We start from the raw sequence: 20,303 nt of genomic DNA, 5'->3' as shown, positions 1-20,303 counted from the left end.
TTCAATTAATATGTGTAAATGGAGAAGAAGTTGAAAATTCTCCTCAAGCAAAGCAACAGGGCACATTATATAATCTGGAATAACAAAATAAAAGATCAACAAAAAAAAAAGCTAGAAAACAACAACATCCGAATATGTAACAACAAAATAAAAGACCGAATAAAATATAATTGAAGAAAAGCTTCAGAATCTTTAATAACAAAATAAAAGACCAACAAAAATAATAATAATAAAAACTTTTGAATGTGATACAATAATAATAATAATAATAATGACAATAAAAACTTCAGAATCAGCAAAGACTAAATAAAAGACCAACAAAACTAAAAAGTATTAGACTCAAACTGCGCAAGCGCGAAACTGAGACAAACTGTCCCCGGAAGTGTGCGTCACTTCCTGGCTCTGCGTCTGACGTGTCTGAAACAGTTTTGCACTGGTGGTGGATTTTATCATCTTTTAAGAATTACCTGGTGAGTGTGAACCGTGTGAGCAGCTGTCACCGGTGCTACAGACATCCACTGGACCCGTCATGATCCTCGGTGCTTCCTGTTCACTCTGTCTCACCCTCACAACCCGTGTGTGTGCTTTTATTCCAGATACGTGGGGGCAAGATGCTGGACTTCTTCACCATCTTCAGCAAAGGGGGGATAGTGCTGTGGTGTTTTCAGGGGGCCGGGGTCAGTGAATCCTTCACGGGGCCCGTCAACGCGTTGATCCGCTCCGTCATCCTCCAGGTGAGACACAACCACCACCACCGCTGGTTGGTGTTTGGCTAACTCTCTGTTAGCAGCTCCAGCTAACAGGTAGCAGATGTTAGCTAACTGCGTAAAGACAGTGGACTAAAGAAGCAACTTCTCTGGAGTGAATGAACCTGAAGTCACGATGTTATGCAGCAGAAACTGAATTGTGAACGTTTAGTGTTTTGATCAAAGCTGGGAAGATGGAGCAGTGTGTTTGAGTGTGTGTGTGTGTGTGTGTGTGTGTGTGTGTGTGTGTGTGTGTGTGTCTCCGGCTGACATGTCAACGATGTGTGTGATGTTACAGGAGCGAAGTGGGAATAACTCCTTCTCCCACGAGGCCCTGAGTCTTAAATACAAGCTCGACAATGAGTTTGAGCTCATTTTTGTGGTAAGTCTCGCACCTACACACTCAATCACGGCTTATTCCTTCCCTGTCAGATCATCACAGTTTGGACACATGAGAACCATATTCAAAACATAGACAACCAAAATGTGTCTCAGGTAGAGGTGAAATTATGTGAACATTTTGTATCAGGACACAATATAAGAAGACAATCCTAGTCCACAACAGGGACATTTGCTATGTAGCACCAGCAAAAGAGGACAGTCAAAACGTAGATATCAGTAAAAGTAATGAATAAGTAATCATGCAATAAAAATTCAAATACAATATAAATGATGTTGTGTAAACAGAACATAATGCAACAGTTTGCACATTCAATAATGAATTGCACAGATAGAAATGTGTATGAATGAGTGTTATAGTGACCAATCATGGTTATCAGCATCATCGCTGTACTGTTAAAATGCTCAACAAGTACATAAGCTGAAGTTAAATTGTTAATATGTTCAATCAAAATTATAATATAGCACCAGCACCATATCATATGTTAAACATTTACATTGAAGAGTGAATACCTCACTGCCCAAAGGTCAGAGGATTTTGACATGGAATGACCCTAAAATAAAAATGTATGAAATCACAAATTGTGACCATTGCTTATGTTGTTTTTTTCATTTGTGTATGTTAATGATCACTACTCTAGGTGGGTTTTCAAAAGATCCTGACGCTGACATATGTGGACAAGTTCATAGATGATGTTCAGCTTCATTTTAGAGATCGTTATAAGAATGAGCTGGAGCAGAAGGGTGCGCTGAAGCTTCTTAACAATAACTTTGAATTTGAGGACGACTTCACGATGCTTCTAAGGTAAAAAAACAGATAGGATCCCTGTATGCTTTTCTTTTGCCTGAAGCAGTCATCACTAGTTAGGTAAACTGGAATTGTAGCTTATTTTACTTAAGCATATTAATTATCTTCACTGACCAAGACCTTTCTCATCCTGTCCATGCTGACTCATATCAAATGTTTACCACAAGAGAGGCGGAGGAGAGCAGCAAAGCTCGGAGCCACGTCCCCATGCGGTCCTTCAAGGAGTCAGAGAAATCCCAAAAAACTGTGAAATCCATGATTGAGACAAAGGGTGGGGACAAAAACAAGGAACAGGGTGGCAAGAAGAATAAAAATACCAAAAAGGAGGGTATGTCCATTTTGAGGTGGTTCTTCTAAGTGTAACATCATTTCAGTCTCAATCCTGACTTGTTGTGATGTTCTCAACCTCTGCAGCTCCTGTGGCTGAGCCTGCCAAAGTTGACAAGGGCAAGGTCACATCTTCTGGGCAGAAGACGGTTGAGAATGGTAACCAGGGCTTGACTCCTGAGGAGGACATGCAGAAGAAGAGAGAGGAATTCTTTCGCAAGCGCATTGTGGGAACTACTGAAAAACCGAGGTGAGAGAAAAGAGACTAATATATGCTTGAAAAAAAATGGGTAGAGATATCGTAAGGTCATCTCACCAGCAGCAGCAGCAGCATAGACACAATGTCAAGTATTATGTCTGTTAAATTCCATTTCAGTCATCTGCATGGTTCAGATCCCCAAGTGGATCATCAACAGAAATTGCCTGATGTTAAAAAGCGTTAAGGGCAGAAACTGATGTTTTTAAAATGAATGCATATTATAATGTGATTGTGTCATTTGTCCCTATTATAATAACTATTAAAACTATGTTTATTATGTGTTTTTCAATACCCAACAGAAATACTACTAAACATTTAAATGATCACACGTCTTTTTAGAATTAGGTTTTGTCAGTCTCCTGGTGTAAGTGTCTGATTGCTTATTTCTAAATGCTAAATTCTGCCATTGTCTCTTTTAGTAGTAAGTCTCCAAAGCCCCAGAAACCAAGGGAGAAACAAATGCGTGTTTGGGACATTGGTGGTAGCAGCACCAAGGGGCTCGACTACAGCAAAACTAAAAGAGATGGCTCCACTAACGGTGACGAACAGAGCCTGGATACCAAAATTGACCCAGTATGTACCCTCTCCTCCTCCACTCCTCTCCCTAAGAGGTTTCTAGCTAAAGAGTCATATGTTACAGTCACATTAGTAACGACTCCATTGAAGTTCTCAATGTGCTGGATGTGTTAAAGGGGATGCAGGTGAGCTCCATGGAGGGAGACCTGCCGCCTGTGGACTACGAGTCCAGTGAGGAAGAGGAGATTGAGGAAGAGGATGAGAGAGTGGTTGTCAATGAAACAAGCAAGAAAAGGTAAGAAAGTTTTCAATATATTTTAACATTATACCTTAAATATGTCTCCAATATCAGTTGTACTCTGAACAAGTACTTAACTTTGCATGTTCTCTTCAGCTCCAAAAAGGGTGGCAGCTTTGGAGGCATGTTTGGGATGCTGAAGGGCCTGGTGGGCTCCAAGAGCCTGAGCAGTGATGACATGGAGCCAGTGCTGGAGAAGATGAAGGACCACCTCATCAGTATGATATCACATCTCCCACTTCCACTGTCTTCATTCAGCTAGATATGAGAGTGAATCTGCTATTCATTCTTCTCCTTTGTCATCTTGTAGCAAAGAATGTAGCAGCCGACATTGCCTCCAAGCTCTGTGACTCTGTAGCCAAAAAACTGGAGGGGAAAGTCATGGGCACATTTACCAGTAAGTCACTTTTATCATTTATTTTCTATCTATCTACTGATCCCACAAATGTCTGTCTGTTTCTGGCTCTCATATCTCAAGAACAGTTCATCTTGTTTGGCTTCACATTGTAAAGGCCCTGAGAAAGTGCAGTGTCAAATTTGGTGTGATTTGGACATTACGAATTTGGAATAAGTGAACAGTGCCTTGCCGTCAGTGGAATCTGTGGGTTGAACATGTCTTCTTCTATGTCCTCGGATAAATATCATATCATTTTTATCATTTTTATTTCACAATAGTTGTCCATAAAGTTAAACCACAACATTTATTTTTTTGCGGAAATGCTTTATATTGGGCTGAATTGTTGTGAACTTGGATCTGAAGATTGTGTTGGCTGCTTAACAGACCTCTGAAATAACCAACATTTAATGTAAAAAAAAAATCCACATATTCGAAAAACACTAATAAAGAAAATTCACTAAAAAGTTGACTTTAAAATTTTCACCTCAGATAAACCAGATTGGATGAACACAAAGTTTTCTATCTTCACTCTGCATCATAGACTAATTTATAAAAATCTCTACACACAACGTTCAGCACACAAACAATAACAAGTGACAGTAAATCGTAGAACTGTTTGAGGAGGACTCGTTAATGACCAAAAATATTCCTGAAGTAGTTCCAGAGCATTAACACAGGACAAACAAGCAAGTTTACAACGGACACTGCACTAGTTTATTTAATATAGAACACAGATCTTCACCCCCTTTTTTAGTTTGGTATTCGTTTGATGCTGGGATTTCTTACAATGTAGCGTTCATCTCTGCCTTCACTTGTCCTTCTGTGAGAGCTCAGTGTACACACTGACAACAGTAATGTCTTTATCGTAATGCATTTTCCCCAACGTGGTTCATATGATTACCACAGTAAGTTGATTAAAATATGATCCTCCCCATGGAATCTTCAGCATCTGGATATAATAAATCTGTAAAATCCCACATATATTAAAGATAAAGACCAGACGCAGACGTTACAATTGTACACTCAGCAAGCACTTTATTAGGAACAGCATATTTATTTTTACGTTTGGCCACCATCAGCCTCAGTTTTTTGTGACATTGATTCCACAAGATGTTGAAAACATCTGCTCCATGTTGACTTGATCACATCACATATCTGCAGATTTTTCAGCTGCATGTTCAAACTGCCAATCTCCTGTTCACGAAGGTGTTCTTCTTTATTGAGATCTGAAGACTGGAGGCCATTGAAGCTCATTAAACTCACTTCATGTTCACGAACCTGTTTCTGTTTGTAGCTGTGGCCTCCACAGTAAAGCAGGCCCTACAGGACTCGCTGGTGCAGATCCTGCAGCCCAAGCGAAGGGTGGATATTCTGAGAGACGTCATGGAGGCACAGAGCCAGCGAAGGCCTTTTGTCATCACATTTTGTGGTGTCAATGGTGTCGGAAAGTCCACCAACCTGGCCAAGGTGAGGTGTTAAGTGGGTAGTGGCATGTTCCAACCATTTTCCTGCTAGTTCCGGCATAGTTCCTGTGGTTTGTTGTTGTTTATCCACACTGGAAGTCACTTATAGCTTCAGGCTTTTCACATCATTTTGTTTGGCCTAGTTTTATGGTCGAGTAACTCTGAGAATATAACTCACTCTGGGGCTTCCTGTGTTAAAATGTCTGCACCGCAAAGTTTTAGACTGAAGTTTCATGCAAATTACACTTAAATACATGCATATTATAAACTTGTTTCACTGTTAAACATGGCCACAATCTTACCACAGTGAAAAGGTTTAATCAGTTGATTCGGCTAATTATGAGTCTTTGAACTTGAAAAAAGGAGATTTCTCCTCCTGAAGTGGAAGCAAGTAAAAAAAACACTGAGATAAAAAAACTTGAAACAATTTTACTTTCTGCCTCTTACACTTCTTGCATGTAAGATAAATACTGAGCTGTTGTTATATTGTTACCTTGTTGTTGTCAAATTTATGAATTAGTGTTGAGAGCTTATATCTCCACTGGGGTTAATGCTCTATCTTTATTTCTAATATCCATGTCAAAGCAGTGTTTCCTTTTAATTATCTAGACTGTTGCCACCAGCATGTTTTAACATTAAATATTCAACAGTTTCATAATGAACCAAAATATTTTTTCCGCTTGTCATAAAGGGGTAATAAACTCTGCGAAAAAACAGAAGCTGGTGGAGGAAATAATGATTTCATTAGGATATTATATTAGGTATGAAAATAAAATCTCTTGTTTTTGTTACCAATACATACCCTATAATTCACACTAAAATCGATATATGTTTTGCATATTGTGCAGGTGGCTCTGTTCTATTTAGTTGTCCCAGTGTGCCGGCATGCACAAATACCAGCACTCGCTGCAACTGCTGCAGCCAAACCGGATTCAGAGGCTTATTTTTGAATATATAAGAAAAATAAATTATACTATTTGCTCAGCTCTGCTGATGTCTTACCCTGGAGTGTAACTTTTGAAATGTCAGGGTTGATATAAACTAACCGTGTCTGTTTCGGTCCAGATTTCCTTCTGGCTGATAGAGAACGGTTTCACAGTGCTGATCGCAGCCTGTGACACTTTTCGTGCCGGGGCAGTGGAGCAGCTCCGCACTCATCAGAGGCGCCTGAACTCTCTGCATCCCCAGGAGCAGCACGGTGGAAGGCCCGTAGTTCAGCTCTATGAGAAGGGCTACGGCAAGGATGCGGCTGGAATCGCCATGGAGGCCATTGCCTATGGTAAAACATTTTCTTTCTAGCTGAATATTTAAAATGTGTTCTTGTTGATTTTGCGTGTGAACCTCAGAGTTTTAGATAATTGGTACTGGTTCATTTAACCATGAAGCTGCTGTGATAAGTGATGAGTTTCCTTTGTTTTGTTAGTTATGATCCATTCTCATTAATGATGAATGTCATCCATATTGTAAAGTTACATCTGTACCTTCCGCATTCTTTCACTCCAGCTCGCAACCAGGCTTTTGATGTTGTGCTGGTGGACACTGCTGGGCGTATGCAGGACAACGCCCCCCTCATGACAGCCCTGGCCAAACTCATCGCAGTCAACATGCCTGACCTGGTGCTGTTTGTTGGGGAGGCTCTGGTGGGCAACGAGGCGGTTGACCAGCTGGTAAGACGACCGCTGATGAATTCAGTCTTTTTTGATAGTGCGTGCTGTATCTCAACAACAGGACAGTGTCACTGAGGACTAATCTTCCCACTCAGTAACTTGAATATGTTTTCTAGGAAATTCACGCCAATTTCAAACAAAACAATTTGTGTCCTAATCATGTGATCGACTGATATAATACATTGTGATTCGCTGAAATACTCGTGGTGAAGGCAATAATGCATTATGGGAAATTTAGTGTGTTAACCTGCAAAAAAGATTTTAAAGTAGCATTTCAGACAAAGCTTTGATGATCTGACAGGAGCAGATTAAGCAGGTTTTCAAATAACAATTAAGAGAATTCACCCAGACGAACGTTTAGGGATAAGACTGATTTACGATGAAAGCCAAATGTTTGAGCTGTCAAATGTTTTTGCTGCTTGTCTCTGATTCAAAGGCTGAGACATTTCATTCTGTCAGCTCTTTACAAAACCCTCAGGCTTTAGGTGGTGGTTTTCAAACGGTGCTTTGGTTTTAGAGTGTATTTTTATTCAGCATTTTAGTGGATTAACAGTAATAAATAAGAAAATGTTGTACGATTAAAGCAAACTCTCCAGCAGGGGTCAGTGCTGCTGCAGTGACCTATGCACTTTTTCTTTTACAGATGTGTTTTTTTCCCTCACTTAAACACGGTGATGTGAAAGTCAGCACTGTACAAATTAAGCCCCAACTGAGTCACCTCTCTTAATTGTGTCCTCAGGTGAAGTTCAACCAGGCTCTGGCCGACCACTCCATGTCTGACAAGCCTCGGCTCATTGATGGAATTGTTCTCACCAAGTTTGACACCATTGACGACAAGGTACAGTCATGTTTTCCAGTGCTTTGCGGCAGTTTCCTGAGTTATGAGAGATTAGCAGAAAGCTGACGCCACTGCGTCTTTTACAGGTTGGTGCTGCCATTTCCATGACGTACATCACGGGCCAGCCCATTGTGTTTGTGGGCACGGGGCAGACCTACAGCGACCTGCGCAGCCTCAACGCCCGCGCCGTGGTCGGTGCCCTGATGAAGGCTTAAGCGGCCGCATGTTCAGCTGTTTGTTCATCGTCTAAAACAATGTTGCCACACTGCCGTGAGATGTTCCAGCCCTGCAAGCCTTCGTCTCTCATCCTCCTGTCTCTCCTGCTATACTTCGCATCCAATGAAGAACTCGTGTCACACACAGGACTTTTATTCTCCCAGTAAAGGACAAGTGAGCACTTTGACAAAACAGGTCAATTTGCAAATCGAAGCCACAGGATCATTTCTAAACTTTTGGGCCGAACTGAAAAGTACCTCCAACAATGAAGTCGCATCCAAATGACATTTTAGCTACATGGATCTAGGCTGTAAATGTCATTAGTTTACTGGTTCACTCAGTAAAAGACTTTGAAAACAAAGTCCCCACCTGGCATTTTGTCAGTCACTTTTCCCCCTCTGTGTAAATGAGGTCAGGTCATGAAGGCTGGCTGGATGTGACATTTCAGCAGCTGCCGGTGCCTGAGGAAAGCTTAGTGACCATAGTGCCTATCTGTCACTGCATACGATGTTTTTCCATCAAGAGTACCACGACAGTTACGGTGTGAAACCACTCCTCATCCAGTGAAGGTGTCTGAATCTTGCTACATTCACACTACTACATTTTAAACATGTCAGTGACTGCAGCTATTGATACTCCTGGCATTTTAGTTTGAAAACTCTGCAGCTACATTATAGTCTGAAAGGGCAGAAACAAAGATGTTTGGAAACGATGACGTTACACAGCAGCTTGCAGATTGAGTCTTTTCGTTCACGTCATAGTGTGCGCTTATTCGTTGACGAGTAATGCTCTTAGAAACGCTCCGCTGTTTTTGTTTTGCCATGACTTCCAGTCTTGTGTTTCCTGCTTCCATGGCTGCCTAATACTCCAGTCACAGTTCCACCTCGTTGTCGGTCTATTAAGCAAAGAAATCCCTGCTTTTACTTTGTGCCATTGGGGTCTCGTGTGTAGCATCTTTATGCAACTAACAACCAACTGCAGAGTAAACTTTCTGCTTCCTGTGCACACTGGCAAACGTATGCCCAATGTACATGAGCGTTGCGTGATAAGGGTTTATGTGTATTAGTTTGGACAGGGACTAAAACTGATACATAGCCAAAAAGGCTGGTGTGGATGGACATTGCTTTTGTTTTAAAATTGCATTTTAAAATGTAGTATTGTGGATGTAGCCTGTTTACACGTCAGCCATAGAATTCATCAAGTATCAAGTCAGTGGATGTTGTAATTCTCAAGTTTATCTACAGCTAAACACACTAATGGATGGATTATCTTCCAGAGCTCCTCACCTACATAACTGGTAACTGTTAACACATTCTCATCATGATGTGGAGACCTGGTTTTATGAAAGAGAAAAGTATACTCCCTCAGTTTGATTAAAAGCAGACAGATATTTTGTAAAAAACTTTTTAGTTCTTACAAGTCAGATCTCAGATGGGCCTTTATATTTATGTTTTCACTCTTGATTTATATGAAGAAATGTATGTTTCAAATATCTCTACTCCCCCTTTAATTTTAGGTAGAGCAATATGAGAGAATCCGGAGTTATACAGAAGATTTGAGCTAATTTATGAGAATGTAAACATTTCTAAATAAAGCTGCTATATGCTACGACGGCCTGTAAAGTGGAACTTGTTCTGTCATATGTTGCAGAGGCACACGGTCTGTAGCAGCTCAGTGACATTTGACATTCAAACATGACAGACACATGGGATACCAAAAGCTTTATTTTGAAAATAGTATTTATAAATACTGTCAGAAAACACATGCAAGTATTAAAAATACAAAAAAAAGGCTTACAAAGAACATTTTTTTTATTTTCAGCACAGGAGTGGAAAAGTGATTGCAACTGGCAGAGAGTCTCTGCTATGAAAAGAGGACAGACTTGTTGTAACTATCCATGACGGAGAATAATTTCCACCATTCCCATTCCCTCATCCAGTAATGTGCAAATCAAGTGTTCCTGGTTTCAGGGTTGAGCATGACAGATACAATCAAATCTTACATATCATCGAGACTTGTATTTTTCAGTTAAGAGCATGTGATGTGCGTTACAGCTTGCACCTAGAGCCTCTCATATCCGGGCAGTCAAGGTCATGAGGAGGCAGTTTGTTTTACTGTTTAATGTGTGTCCAAATCCGAGCAGCATAGCATTGCATCATCACCAACATAAAAACTGGAGTTCACCCAAATGTTGAGGGTTCAGCATATTAACGTGCAGTACAGTGGGAGCTGTGGCATTGGGCCTTACATTTTTCCTTTCCCTTTTTAAAATAAAAACTAATTTAAAAAAAAAAAAAGGGAAAAAGTGGACATTCTGCAAACATATAGACAACAACAGCTTTAAGGTCTATTATGGCCCACAGTGTTCCAGGGATTCCTAATTCTGAATCAGAATCAAGTAATACTCGAAATACACTGATCTCTCACGGCGGAGCTGTGGAGGAAAATGACTGATAGCGATCCCGACCGTGTGTCTGTCAGGAATGAAAGTCTGGGGCAAAAAGAGAAGGAATGGACTCGAGTGAGCAGCTGAATAACAAAGAGCAGCAACTTGTCACTGTCTGCCATACATGCAATACTGCAGTCAGCTGTGTCTTTGTATTTTAAAGTACCAGCAGGTCTTTCATACTGAAAATCAAGAACAGTCTTGGATTTTCTGTCTACCAGCATGCAGCAAGAAAACACAAGTGTCAGGGCTTTATTATTGTGGAGCATGTCTCCTGCAAGTGGCCACTGCCTGAAGTCAAAGAGAAGAGTCCTAACCTTGAAGGAGGCTTTTTTGTGTGTTGAAACCATTCTGCTGCTCTTCCCCATTTTGGGAGGGAGATCCTGTAGAGGGAGATAAGAAAAGAAAAAAAAGACGCTTTTAAAATTCAGGCTCAAATTTAATTTTAAATTCCTCTATGCAAGATAGGTTAAACCTTGGGTTGGAAATATTGGAAAAGCTTGCCAGTGCTGGCTACAGGCGATACATCCCATCCCCTTCCATATTCTCTCTCAATAAAGCTGCAGCCCCAAAACAAATGAATGTGCACCGACAACTGCTGGAGGATGACTTTGCAGTCCACTTACTAACTTCTGATTATCGTACCTTCGTCAGCCATATATATCTTTCCGTCATGTGCAGTGAGAGAAGAGGGAGGATATACACAGGGAAGCACGTCAGTTAGTGACGGACAGGTAAACCAGCGGATCATTCCATCCAAATGAAATGATTGTGTTTATTATAGTCCTGCGAGGGCCCCAGACAAATGTATTGGTACAACAAAGTGGTTCAACAAATGAACAATGTTTCCTTTAAGCAGATATGCTGAACTGAAATCCAAGAAAATCCTTTATTTTTCGTCCCAAAGAGAGACAGAAAAGCTACTTTATGAAACCAGGACTACTGACTACATTGTATGCCCTGAATCACTTCTGTGGCATGGCAGGGTAACCTGACCTGAGCCTCTGCTTCCAGGCAAGTTTAATCCTTAAACCCTAGTTTTAAACCCCTGCTCTACTTAGCTTCCTCTCTGCATTACACTTACTAATCACAATCACAGTACCGGATGAGCATAGTAAATAAAGATAAAGTAAGATTCTTTAACTTCTGTTGTAAAACAAATGTAACCTGATAAATCTCTAACACAAAATTTAATTAGTATCACTACTACTATTTTAAGTACTGTGTGGTTAGATATGTTGCCCTAAACATTTTCAGTCTTAAACCAGACCACACTTTGGCTAACCTCAACCAAATGCTGCAAGAGTCTAAACATAACCAAAAACTTTAGCAATGCTGTGGTTGTGGGAAACGAATGTGTCGTCTGTGAACATGTTGCCGCTTGTGTCCACCTTTCTGTGACTTAACAAAACTGTAATCTCTAGAAGACAGGGTAGCTTGAACTCATCAGTCACACAAAGAGAAGTGTCATCAGCCTTCATCCTCCTCACCCCAGCCGTTGGTGGACACGTCGCGGTTGCAGATCTCATTGGCCAGCCTCTCGAAGTACTCGGGCAGGTCGGCATACTCGTCTCCATAGGAGATGACTTTGATTCCCTTGTCCAGCATGTTGTCGCGTAGCTTCTTGAACTCGCCCACATCTTCGCGCCGCACCAGCATGAAGTGCTCCAGGTCCGACTTGTGTTTGACTGCCTCCAGAAACAGAGCCTGGAAGGTGGTGTCGTCCACTGTGCGCCCGCAGCCGAGAAACACAAAGGATTTGGTCTCGTACAGTTTCTGTATCTCACGCTGTTGAAACAAGGGGTAATGTGTGTGAATTCTCTTTAGACATGCTGCTATTTCAAAAGTATGATTCACTAAAAAAAAAAACCTTTCAAGTATAAAGTCATGATATTACAAAATAAAATTGTAAGATCACAAGTTAAATCTCATATTATGAAAAATAAAGTCATAATTTTATAAGAGGAAGAAGATCAGTCTGCTGCCCGTGTTAAAATGAGAAATGTGGAACATCTTGTTGATATTCCATCTTACAAAAAAAACAGTGTTGGAACAAAGACAATTTGGAACAGACAGCCTTTCCCAGTTTGTGCAACTAGTATGAAAATATAAATTAAATTAATAATAAAAATACACTTTTCAAAACATTGTTACAAAATGTTTTACATGGTTGAACCGGATAAAAACATTTCAGGACTGAGGCAAATAAAGTGATAGAATAAAGTAATACAGTTCTATGATAATAAAGCAGACAAGACGGTGTACCAGGATTAATAAAATATATGTTCTTGAAGTGATATAAAATATGTCACTGATTCTCTATCCTTAGATCCTTGGGAAGGGAGTCCCAGAGCTGAGGAGCCTTGCTCACTTTTAGTCTTGAACCAAAACTCAGGAGTGGCAAGCAGAGCCCTGCCCGAGGATCTGAGGCTGCACTGTGGCCCTGAGGGGAGCGGTAATACAGCATTGTAACATCACAAGCTGAATCACAAGTTCCTTTATAAGTGATCAGTAAAGTAGTAACATACCAGAAACATGTTCTATTATTTACAAATTCAAATTTCTGTTCGACACATGTCAACAAACCAGCCCGACAACGACTTCACTCACTCACCATGACCTCAGTGTTCCTCAGTACATTCTGGTAGCCAGCAGGGTGCAGCACGATCCCACGGGGGTTGGTGTAAACACCGTGGATATGCAGCACACTTAACCTCCGTTTCTCCTGAGCCCACTCCAACACCTAGACATGCACACACACATCACAGTCCACTGCTCTCAATCCTGTTCTGGCTGGGCAGCGTGTAAAAATCACTGAACAGCAGTGAGAGGATATTAGCCCTGATGGAGAGGAGGCATAAATACCAGGACTGAGAGGCACAGCGACCGGTCTCTCAAAAAACTCAATCCATTCTTGCAAATTTGTGTTTTATTTAACAAATAAACAAACTGACTATTTTAAAATGAGCCGAGACATAAGTGACATGATTGGATGAGTTGAGATTTCATGAAGAAAACTGGTCAGAAGGGAAACAAATCTATGTTTACTTGAGAAACACACACATGCTCCTCACCCCAGTCTTAACCAAAAAGCAAATATTGTTCAATCTATAAAATTCAACAGCGGCTGAGTAATGGATGGAACTTTAACCTTCCTCCACCTGTCGGAGACAAAAGGCTCTTTCAGGTCAGAGCTTTCTCTATTTTTCTCTAAAACAGACCAAAGAGGAACTTCACTGAAAGGGAAGATATATAAATCCTGTGGAGGAAGTAAGTTCCACCAAATGCTCAGAGTATAAGGAACTATTCAGGTGGATATATAACCTTAAAAGAATTTAACAATGCAACCTGAATTGAAAAAAAAAACCCTCCTACAATCGAACCATAGACAAACATAAGTTACTTGCTTTAGCGCATGCACTTTGCACTCATTTGAAAGAGAAAGCTGACTTGTGATCAGGAAAAATCAATCAATCACCCAAGCAGCGTCTGTTTACCTTCTTCTCATCCGTCAGGTCCAAAGACTCTAGCTTGGTGCCCTGGTGAGCCGCGTATATCTCCAGCAGGTTGTCGAAGTTGGTGGTGAGGACCAGCGCCCCACTCTCCATCAACTGCAGCACCGAGCGCAGCAGATGTTTCCCTGCATGCTCCATCTTGCACTCCAAGTCGTCGAACACCTCGTACAGACAGTCCTTGAAAAATGTGGATCGTACGTTGCCCGTTCTCTGTCCAAAAACACAAAAACAGGAAAAGATGCTAGTAATAATGTTTACTGTTAGAGAACTGCACAACTTTGGATATTTTACAAGTGCATATACAGAAATCATACAAATAATGCTGCCACAAATACCAAATTCACCTAAATTCCTGCAGAAAACACCTTAACAGATCATTTACAACACTCCACAGATAGTGCATGATGCTTTCAAGAACATATCCTCTGTGTCTGCGGACTTAACCTTTATACTATCTCAGCTAAGCATCATTTAACAGCATTAAATTACCATGATAACCACTGGAAAGGGGAAATGCAGCAGCACTGGGATCTTCATTTGCCAAGAGGAAGTAAAACAGATATTCAAAATAAACACATCATGAATGATTATCACCGGAGCACTGAATTAACTGAATTATCTAAAATCGTAAGTCAGAGGGTTGCAAACACTTTCTATCTTGCAATCTAAGTTAGTTTTACATTTACAGCTATTTTGCAGGGGAGAGCCATGCAGAGCCAATCCCAGCTCACGTTGGGCAAGACGCAGGTCACACTTTGGACAGGTCACCAGTCTATAACAGGGCTGACACATGGGAAACAAACATCAATTTATGCTCACATGTCACACTGATGAGAAATTTAAAATCGCCAATTAATCAATTTACTTTGTCTTCGGACTCTGGAAGGAAGGCAGAGAATCGAAGGAAACCTACAGAGCCACGAAGAGATCATGCAGACACAGAGGAACCCTGGCCAGCTGGCAGGTTTGACCCCATAGGCCACAGCATTGACCACTGAACTGAACAAGTCTGCTTGGTGAACTCTTCAAAGGAGAATGGCCACACTGATGTGAAAGAAAATTAGAACTCTCCTAATTTTTTTAATGATTTCAATATTGCAAAAACATTTCCAACCTAAGATGCTGAGTAAAGAGTGTATGACTAAAAAACTACATTTACTGGTTTAACTTGCTTGAACGTTATTACCTTTTGGGGAAGTATCTCATGTTAAAAATTAAAGTATCAGTTAACCACTGTCAAATACAGCAATTGTGATGTGGAGTACACTTTCACAAACCCACATCAAGCAGCCTTTTAATTGGATTGAACCGTCTTGAGTGCAGTTTTATTTACAGTATATAACATGTGACCTGACCATGTAAGAATCAAGTGTCTTAAAATAAATGTGTGCATTTTAAACAGAGCCTGGCGGTATTTATCAGCCAACTTGCATTATTGTTTGCCGTTTTATTTTACAGAATAAACAATGCAGAAAAGACAAGCATTTATTTACATTTGAAATCTTTTTAAAAAGGACAGTTTATTTTATTAATTCAAGTTTTATTTATTTGGTTGTATTTTTTTTCTTTTTAGTGGTTTACAATAAAGTTTATGTTAATTCAAACCGTATAATACTAAGCCTCAATTACTTTACTTCTTTGTCATAAGGGACTGACAACATTATAGAAATCATAGAGGATTATAAATTATAAATGGGCAACGTATAATTTCTTGTATTGTAAAATCAGCTAATATATTGGTATTTGAAATATTTTACTCATTAATATCAGTATCGGACCCAGGACTATTACTACTGTAGTAGTAGGACAATTTTATTTTGTTTATATCATAATACAAGAGTATGAATGGTAATAAAGCCCAGTCAGTGCTCCCATTTCTAGACACACTAGGAATTAGACACATTAAGTAGGCCTCTGCCTAGTTACCATGCTTAATCATGAGCTTAGACCCAAAGCTTGATAAATGACCCACATAGTCATGTACTTCAGGAATCAGACTTTTTGACCTTAAACCTTTATTTCTGTTTTAATATGCTTTCAACAAATTCTCATTCACAGAGCTCTTTTTATCAGCATCTTAAATTATGTAATTTACTCTGAAGCAAGACTTCAGGTGAGTCAGTTTTTTAAACATCTGCTCAACAACAACAACAACAACGTGACTAGTCTCATGCAGTCGATAGCAAAAGTCAGTACAAGATTGTTCACAGATTGAAGCAGACACCACGACTCCTTTCATAGTTTCTGTCCTGGGATTTCTCTGCCTTGCATTAAGGGCAAGAAAGAGGTAGTCTGTCATATATGGCCCAGTCCCCGGATGCTGAACTTCTGATGAAAAGTTTCACAGGAAGAAGTCTAGTTTTGATGAGGAGATTAATTCTGGTTTGTTTCTGCTGAATCTCTCCATGACAATGAATGAGAGGTTTTGTGAAAAGCTGTGGGCGAAAGAAAGGCAGGAAGAGACGGTAAGCCAAGAATAGCAAAGACTAGTGGCAATAGATGCAGTGACCAAGGTGATCCTTGCAAAGGGAAATGCTCCACTGACTTCCAGAGATTATGGCTCTAACAGGCTTAACGGTAGGAGCCCTTTCCACAGGAAGATGGCTCATTTCCCATTTCCTCCACTGACCCTGTTTATGTTTTTCTCGCTCGAATAAATTTACTTGTCAGCACGCTTAAATTAATTAGCTTTTTTTTTTTGCCGAGGTCAAAGGTGTGAGAGGATTTACGACAAAAATAAGTTCTCTTTGGAGTTTTAACATCAGATTACCCTCATTTCCTGACACTGTGTAACTGCGGACCACCAAAATCCATCTGATACACAATTTCATGAAGTGTTGGTTCAGACCTCACTGTTAGTGGAATTAGGTGGAGCTGAGGGCAGGCCTGTCATGACTCGTTTATTTCTGAGGGTATTTTGTGAGGCACCTCACAATGAATAATACTAACATCGTGGATGATAAACACATTAGTACATTACAAGTGCTAACATGCGTGCTTACCTGCAATAAAGGAAATATTTTTGCAGATGGATTTTGTGATTATAGCTGCTACACGCTCATGACCTCTCCTTTAACATGCTTGCTGTTGGGGTGGTGCGTTAACTCTGTCTGAATGGAAAATCTAGTGGGGGGGGGGGTTGTTTTTTTTCCTCTGCATGCTAGATCCTGCTGTGTCTGTAGCCAACAGCAGTGGGCTGGTGTCTGCACGACTGTGGATTGAAATAAACACGATGGATAAAGCCATAAAAGCGCTGTTTGTTCCCTTTGTGACAACAGGCTGAGGCCTGAAACAAAGAGTGTTTTATCAATGTCAAAGGTGCGATGAGACATGACTAACACAGGAGGCAAACTGTAATAAGGCTCCCATCTGGCAGCCCTGCTCCAGAACAGACCTGTCCAATAAAAGAGACCCGGGGCATCTGGTAAAACCAAAAATGATATTATCCGAAGTGGTATTGAAGAAATTGAATTAATTTTTCTCCCCATCAGCAACAAAATTTGTTTGATTCTGGATTATCTTCATTGTGCTTGTTGTTTATTTTATTTTAACTGTGCTAGTCTCTTTCTCAGGGTGCAAGTTAGATTTATTTTTGTTTCATTCCTCTCTGTGGTCACATGGTGCAAAACAGTCTCAAAATTGCTCTGCTCTGTGTGATGGAATGGTTCTCCTTTTTGTACAAATGTGTATTCTAAGAGGGGTATAATTAACTGCTATTTGATACAATAAAGTATGCAACCTTACTTGCTTATTGCAAATTCACGGGATGTCCACACTACAAAGCCACTTTGTTTCAGGCCTAAGAGATCTTGTATGTGGCTTCCAGTTTCTGGAAGCTCTTACCAAAATAGAGTATGGTTTGTTGATGACATTGAAACATCATTTGCAAGACTCACCAAACTACCCAATAGTGGCAGCTTATGTACAACTTTTTTGGCACAAAGCAAATCAGTGGAACGCAGGTTTGTACATATCCTGGAAATATCTAGTCAGTCTCGATTAAAAAAGACAAGGGAGGATCAAAAAATATATAAACTAAGGTGGCTAAGTTCAGCTAGCCTGCCTTTATCTGGGCGATTGTTTTCCAAGCTGCCCTGTAGAAAGCAATGGGGTTTATGAACACTTGAAAATTAGAAACACAAAACAGAGCCTCACTACATTTGAGATCAACACAATATTCACTGACTAAACCCTTTGTCTGAATTGACCAAAATTTCTGAGAACAAATACTAAAAACAAGCCATGTGTCATTTGCTATAGGCCTTTTAATGAGATAAGACTAAGATGCCTTATCTCAATCCATGCAAGTTGAAAAAAAATGTTCCTGGCTGAGAAAAGGACAGCAAGCTGACAGTCATTCTAGCATGTGTTGGTACATATGCAACAAGGTGACGCGGGAGAGGCAAGGAAAAAGGCTCAGGCAGTCTTACCGGGGAAAGTTTCTGAATGAGGTCATGGGCCACATGCACCAAATTCTTGTCTTCCTGCATGTGTTTCTGGAAACGCCGACTTTCTTCCTCCTCTAGTAGGTCAAAGTCATTGGCCGCATCAAGCAAGGCCTGGATGAGGCCCTTCCATGAGCGGAGTGCCGGGACCTGAGGGGCAACTGCAGAGCTCACCCCTGTGCCAATCACCAGGACCAGCTCAGGGGCCCGCTTGGTCTTCAGGCTGGGCAGCAGTTTCCTAAAGGGCAGGGAGAGATTGAGTTAAGACGGTTCCGAAGACGGTGCTTCCCAAATCCTTTCAACAACATGGAGGTTAAAGCATATTCAAGCATACTGGCATGCAGTGTGAAACTAAAACTTACCTTTATTAAGATGTGGTAAAAAAAAATTTAAATAAAAAAAAAACTAAAAGGCTTCAATCAGCCCAGCTGAAAAAACCTAGGACTGAAAAGTCACAATAATGTATAGCAATTCAGCTTACCTGGGCTTTTTGGCATTTGAATCTGCATCCTGAGAATCAGCTGCAGGTCGCTTCTCAGTTTTCACTGCTACAACGGAGGCCATTCAGCTCCTGAAACACAGAGATGATACAACACATGCTGCTTCTGAAAGCCTTGGCAATGCAAGTTCAATGAGGATTTATTTAGCAAACAAAAGGCAACACAGCATTCCTCCTAAATTAGCACCAACACAAAATTACAGAATACTAACACTGCCACAACTCTTTACACTCTGATCACACTGGAATCATATTTTGCAAATGTACATATATATGTCAGGCAAAAGCAGTCTAATTTCAATTGAAATGTTGCTGAACCTGTTTTACCTAACAACATCCTTATCACTTTACAAACAGGAAATCTTTTGTAAAGAGCTTACTGCCAGCACTTCAAGTCTAATAACATACTGGTAGCCACTATAAAAAAGAAAAAGGGCTGCGGTTCCCCGCAACTTAAACACACCTGGTGAATTTTTGGTTCAACTGCTTATGATATTTATTTTTTTTAACATCAAGTAAAGTCATTGCTCACAAAGTCACAGCTACAACTGCATTACATAGACAGGATATGAGTGTTTAATTTAATCTAGTATATGTATCAATATTAACATGATTTCATTTGAAGACAACTATCAGTGGCTTTTATGCTGCAGATAATCAGCATTAACAGTTTCCTAAACTTGATGTAGGTAAGTTAATGTCCCCTAGCAACAGCTGTACATATAGAGGAAGTCAGTGTAACATTTATTAACATGAATTTATAAGTATATAATAACTACCAGTAACTTATATGCTAAAGTTAACAAACATTACCACAGTTATCTTACCTTGATGTAGGTGAGTCCAACGCTTATTTCTACTCAAGCAGAAATTCCTTTGATTCAAAGTCAACCAAAATCTAAGTTGTGTTCACGTGAACCACGTGAAATATCCACTGGATTTCAGCACTCGCAGCCTTTTTCTGATGGTGTTAACGAAAGCTAGCCCACATACGGATAAACACCGGGGACACGACGTACAGCGAAAAGTTAACTAACACCTTTAGCGTTCAGCTAGCGAAGAGTTAGTCCGTCGCTCTGAGGCTAAGTTAGAGGTTTCCTGCTCATACTGAGAGTAGCTAATGAATGTTAGCTCACAGTGCTGATGTGTCCTGGATACAGCTGCTCAGCACACATTCCTGTTGACTCATGTGAACGTCGCTGATGTGTGTGCGTGTGTGCGCGTGTGTGTGTGAGTGTGTGTGTGTGTGTGTGTGTGTTTTAAACTCAGACATTAAAGTCCCTGCCTGTAGTGGTGTGTGCGCTCGGCCTCATGATGCCTTCAGGTGCTGTCCGCATAACTGGCCTCAGTGTTTATTGTTCTGCGTGAAAAATCAGGCCCACAAGAAAAAAACAAAACATGAATACTTATGTATATCAGCAAGGTTATTTGATGTGAGTCATCCTGAGATACCATTGTGTTACA

At 40.4% G+C, this 20,303-nt stretch overlaps 2 protein-coding genes across 3 annotated transcripts; one reads left to right on the top strand and one right to left on the bottom strand.

The window, feature by feature from the left end:
- The first annotated feature begins 358 nt into the window (after positions 1-358).
- Positions 359-9,562, top strand: srpra (SRP receptor subunit alpha). Of its 2 annotated transcripts, none has more exons than XM_020095059.2 (15): positions 359-470; positions 597-734; positions 1,045-1,128; positions 1,787-1,950; positions 2,121-2,281; positions 2,368-2,530; positions 2,962-3,112; positions 3,232-3,350; positions 3,450-3,571; positions 3,664-3,750; positions 5,045-5,217; positions 6,279-6,492; positions 6,717-6,880; positions 7,620-7,718; positions 7,805-9,562. In XM_020095059.2, exons 2-15 carry the CDS (start codon positions 612-614, stop codon positions 7,931-7,933), a joined length of 1,953 nt encoding a protein of 650 aa, XP_019950618.1. In that variant the 5' UTR covers positions 359-470; positions 597-611; the 3' UTR covers positions 7,934-9,562. The 2 variants fall into 2 exon arrangements, with proteins under 2 accessions (XP_019950618.1, XP_019950617.1); XM_020095058.2 differs by having other exon boundaries at positions 386-470; positions 2,959-3,112.
- A 78-nt stretch (positions 9,563-9,640) lies between these two features.
- Positions 9,641-19,807, bottom strand: fam118b (family with sequence similarity 118 member B). The gene is made up of 8 exons (XM_020095060.2): positions 19,667-19,807; positions 18,822-18,911; positions 18,326-18,578; positions 13,878-14,105; positions 12,995-13,123; positions 11,871-12,168; positions 10,698-10,763; positions 9,641-10,425 (listed from the first exon to the last, which is right to left on the bottom strand). The coding sequence occupies exons 2-8, from the start codon at positions 18,902-18,904 to the stop codon at positions 10,412-10,414; spliced, it is 1,071 nt and encodes a 356-aa protein (XP_019950619.1). The 5' UTR covers positions 18,905-18,911; positions 19,667-19,807; the 3' UTR covers positions 9,641-10,411.
- Positions 19,808-20,303: the final 496 nt, after the last annotated feature.

The sequence above is a fragment of the Paralichthys olivaceus genome, chromosome 11, assembly GCF_024713975.1.
Source record: "Paralichthys olivaceus isolate ysfri-2021 chromosome 11, ASM2471397v2, whole genome shotgun sequence".
NCBI lineage: Eukaryota > Metazoa > Chordata > Actinopteri > Pleuronectiformes > Paralichthyidae > Paralichthys > Paralichthys olivaceus.
Note: the sequence above shows the minus strand (reverse complement) of the source record. Positions and strands in the feature narration are given on the sequence as shown.

Bases quoted from the DNA above. Each gene is read 5' to 3' on its own strand.
- srpra (XM_020095058.2), top strand. From the start codon at position 612: ATGCTGGACTTCTTCACCATCTTCAGCAAAGGGGGGATAGTGCTGTGG. The intron at 735-1,044 runs GTGAGACACAAC...GTGATGTTACAG, and splicing joins TCCGCTCCGTCATCCTCCAG to GAGCGAAGTGGGAATAACTC. The intron at 6,493-6,716 runs GTAAAACATTTT...CTTTCACTCCAG, and splicing joins CATGGAGGCCATTGCCTATG to CTCGCAACCAGGCTTTTGAT.
- fam118b (XM_020095060.2), bottom strand. From the start codon at position 18,904: ATGGCCTCCGTTGTAGCAGTGAAAACTGAGAAGCGACCTGCAGCTGAT. The intron at 18,579-18,821 runs GTAAGCTGAATT...CCTGCCCTTTAG, and splicing joins TCAAATGCCAAAAAGCCCAG to GAAACTGCTGCCCAGCCTGA. The intron at 10,764-11,870 runs GTGAGGAGGATG...CTCCCTCTACAG, and splicing joins CGTGTCCACCAACGGCTGGG to GATCTCCCTCCCAAAATGGG.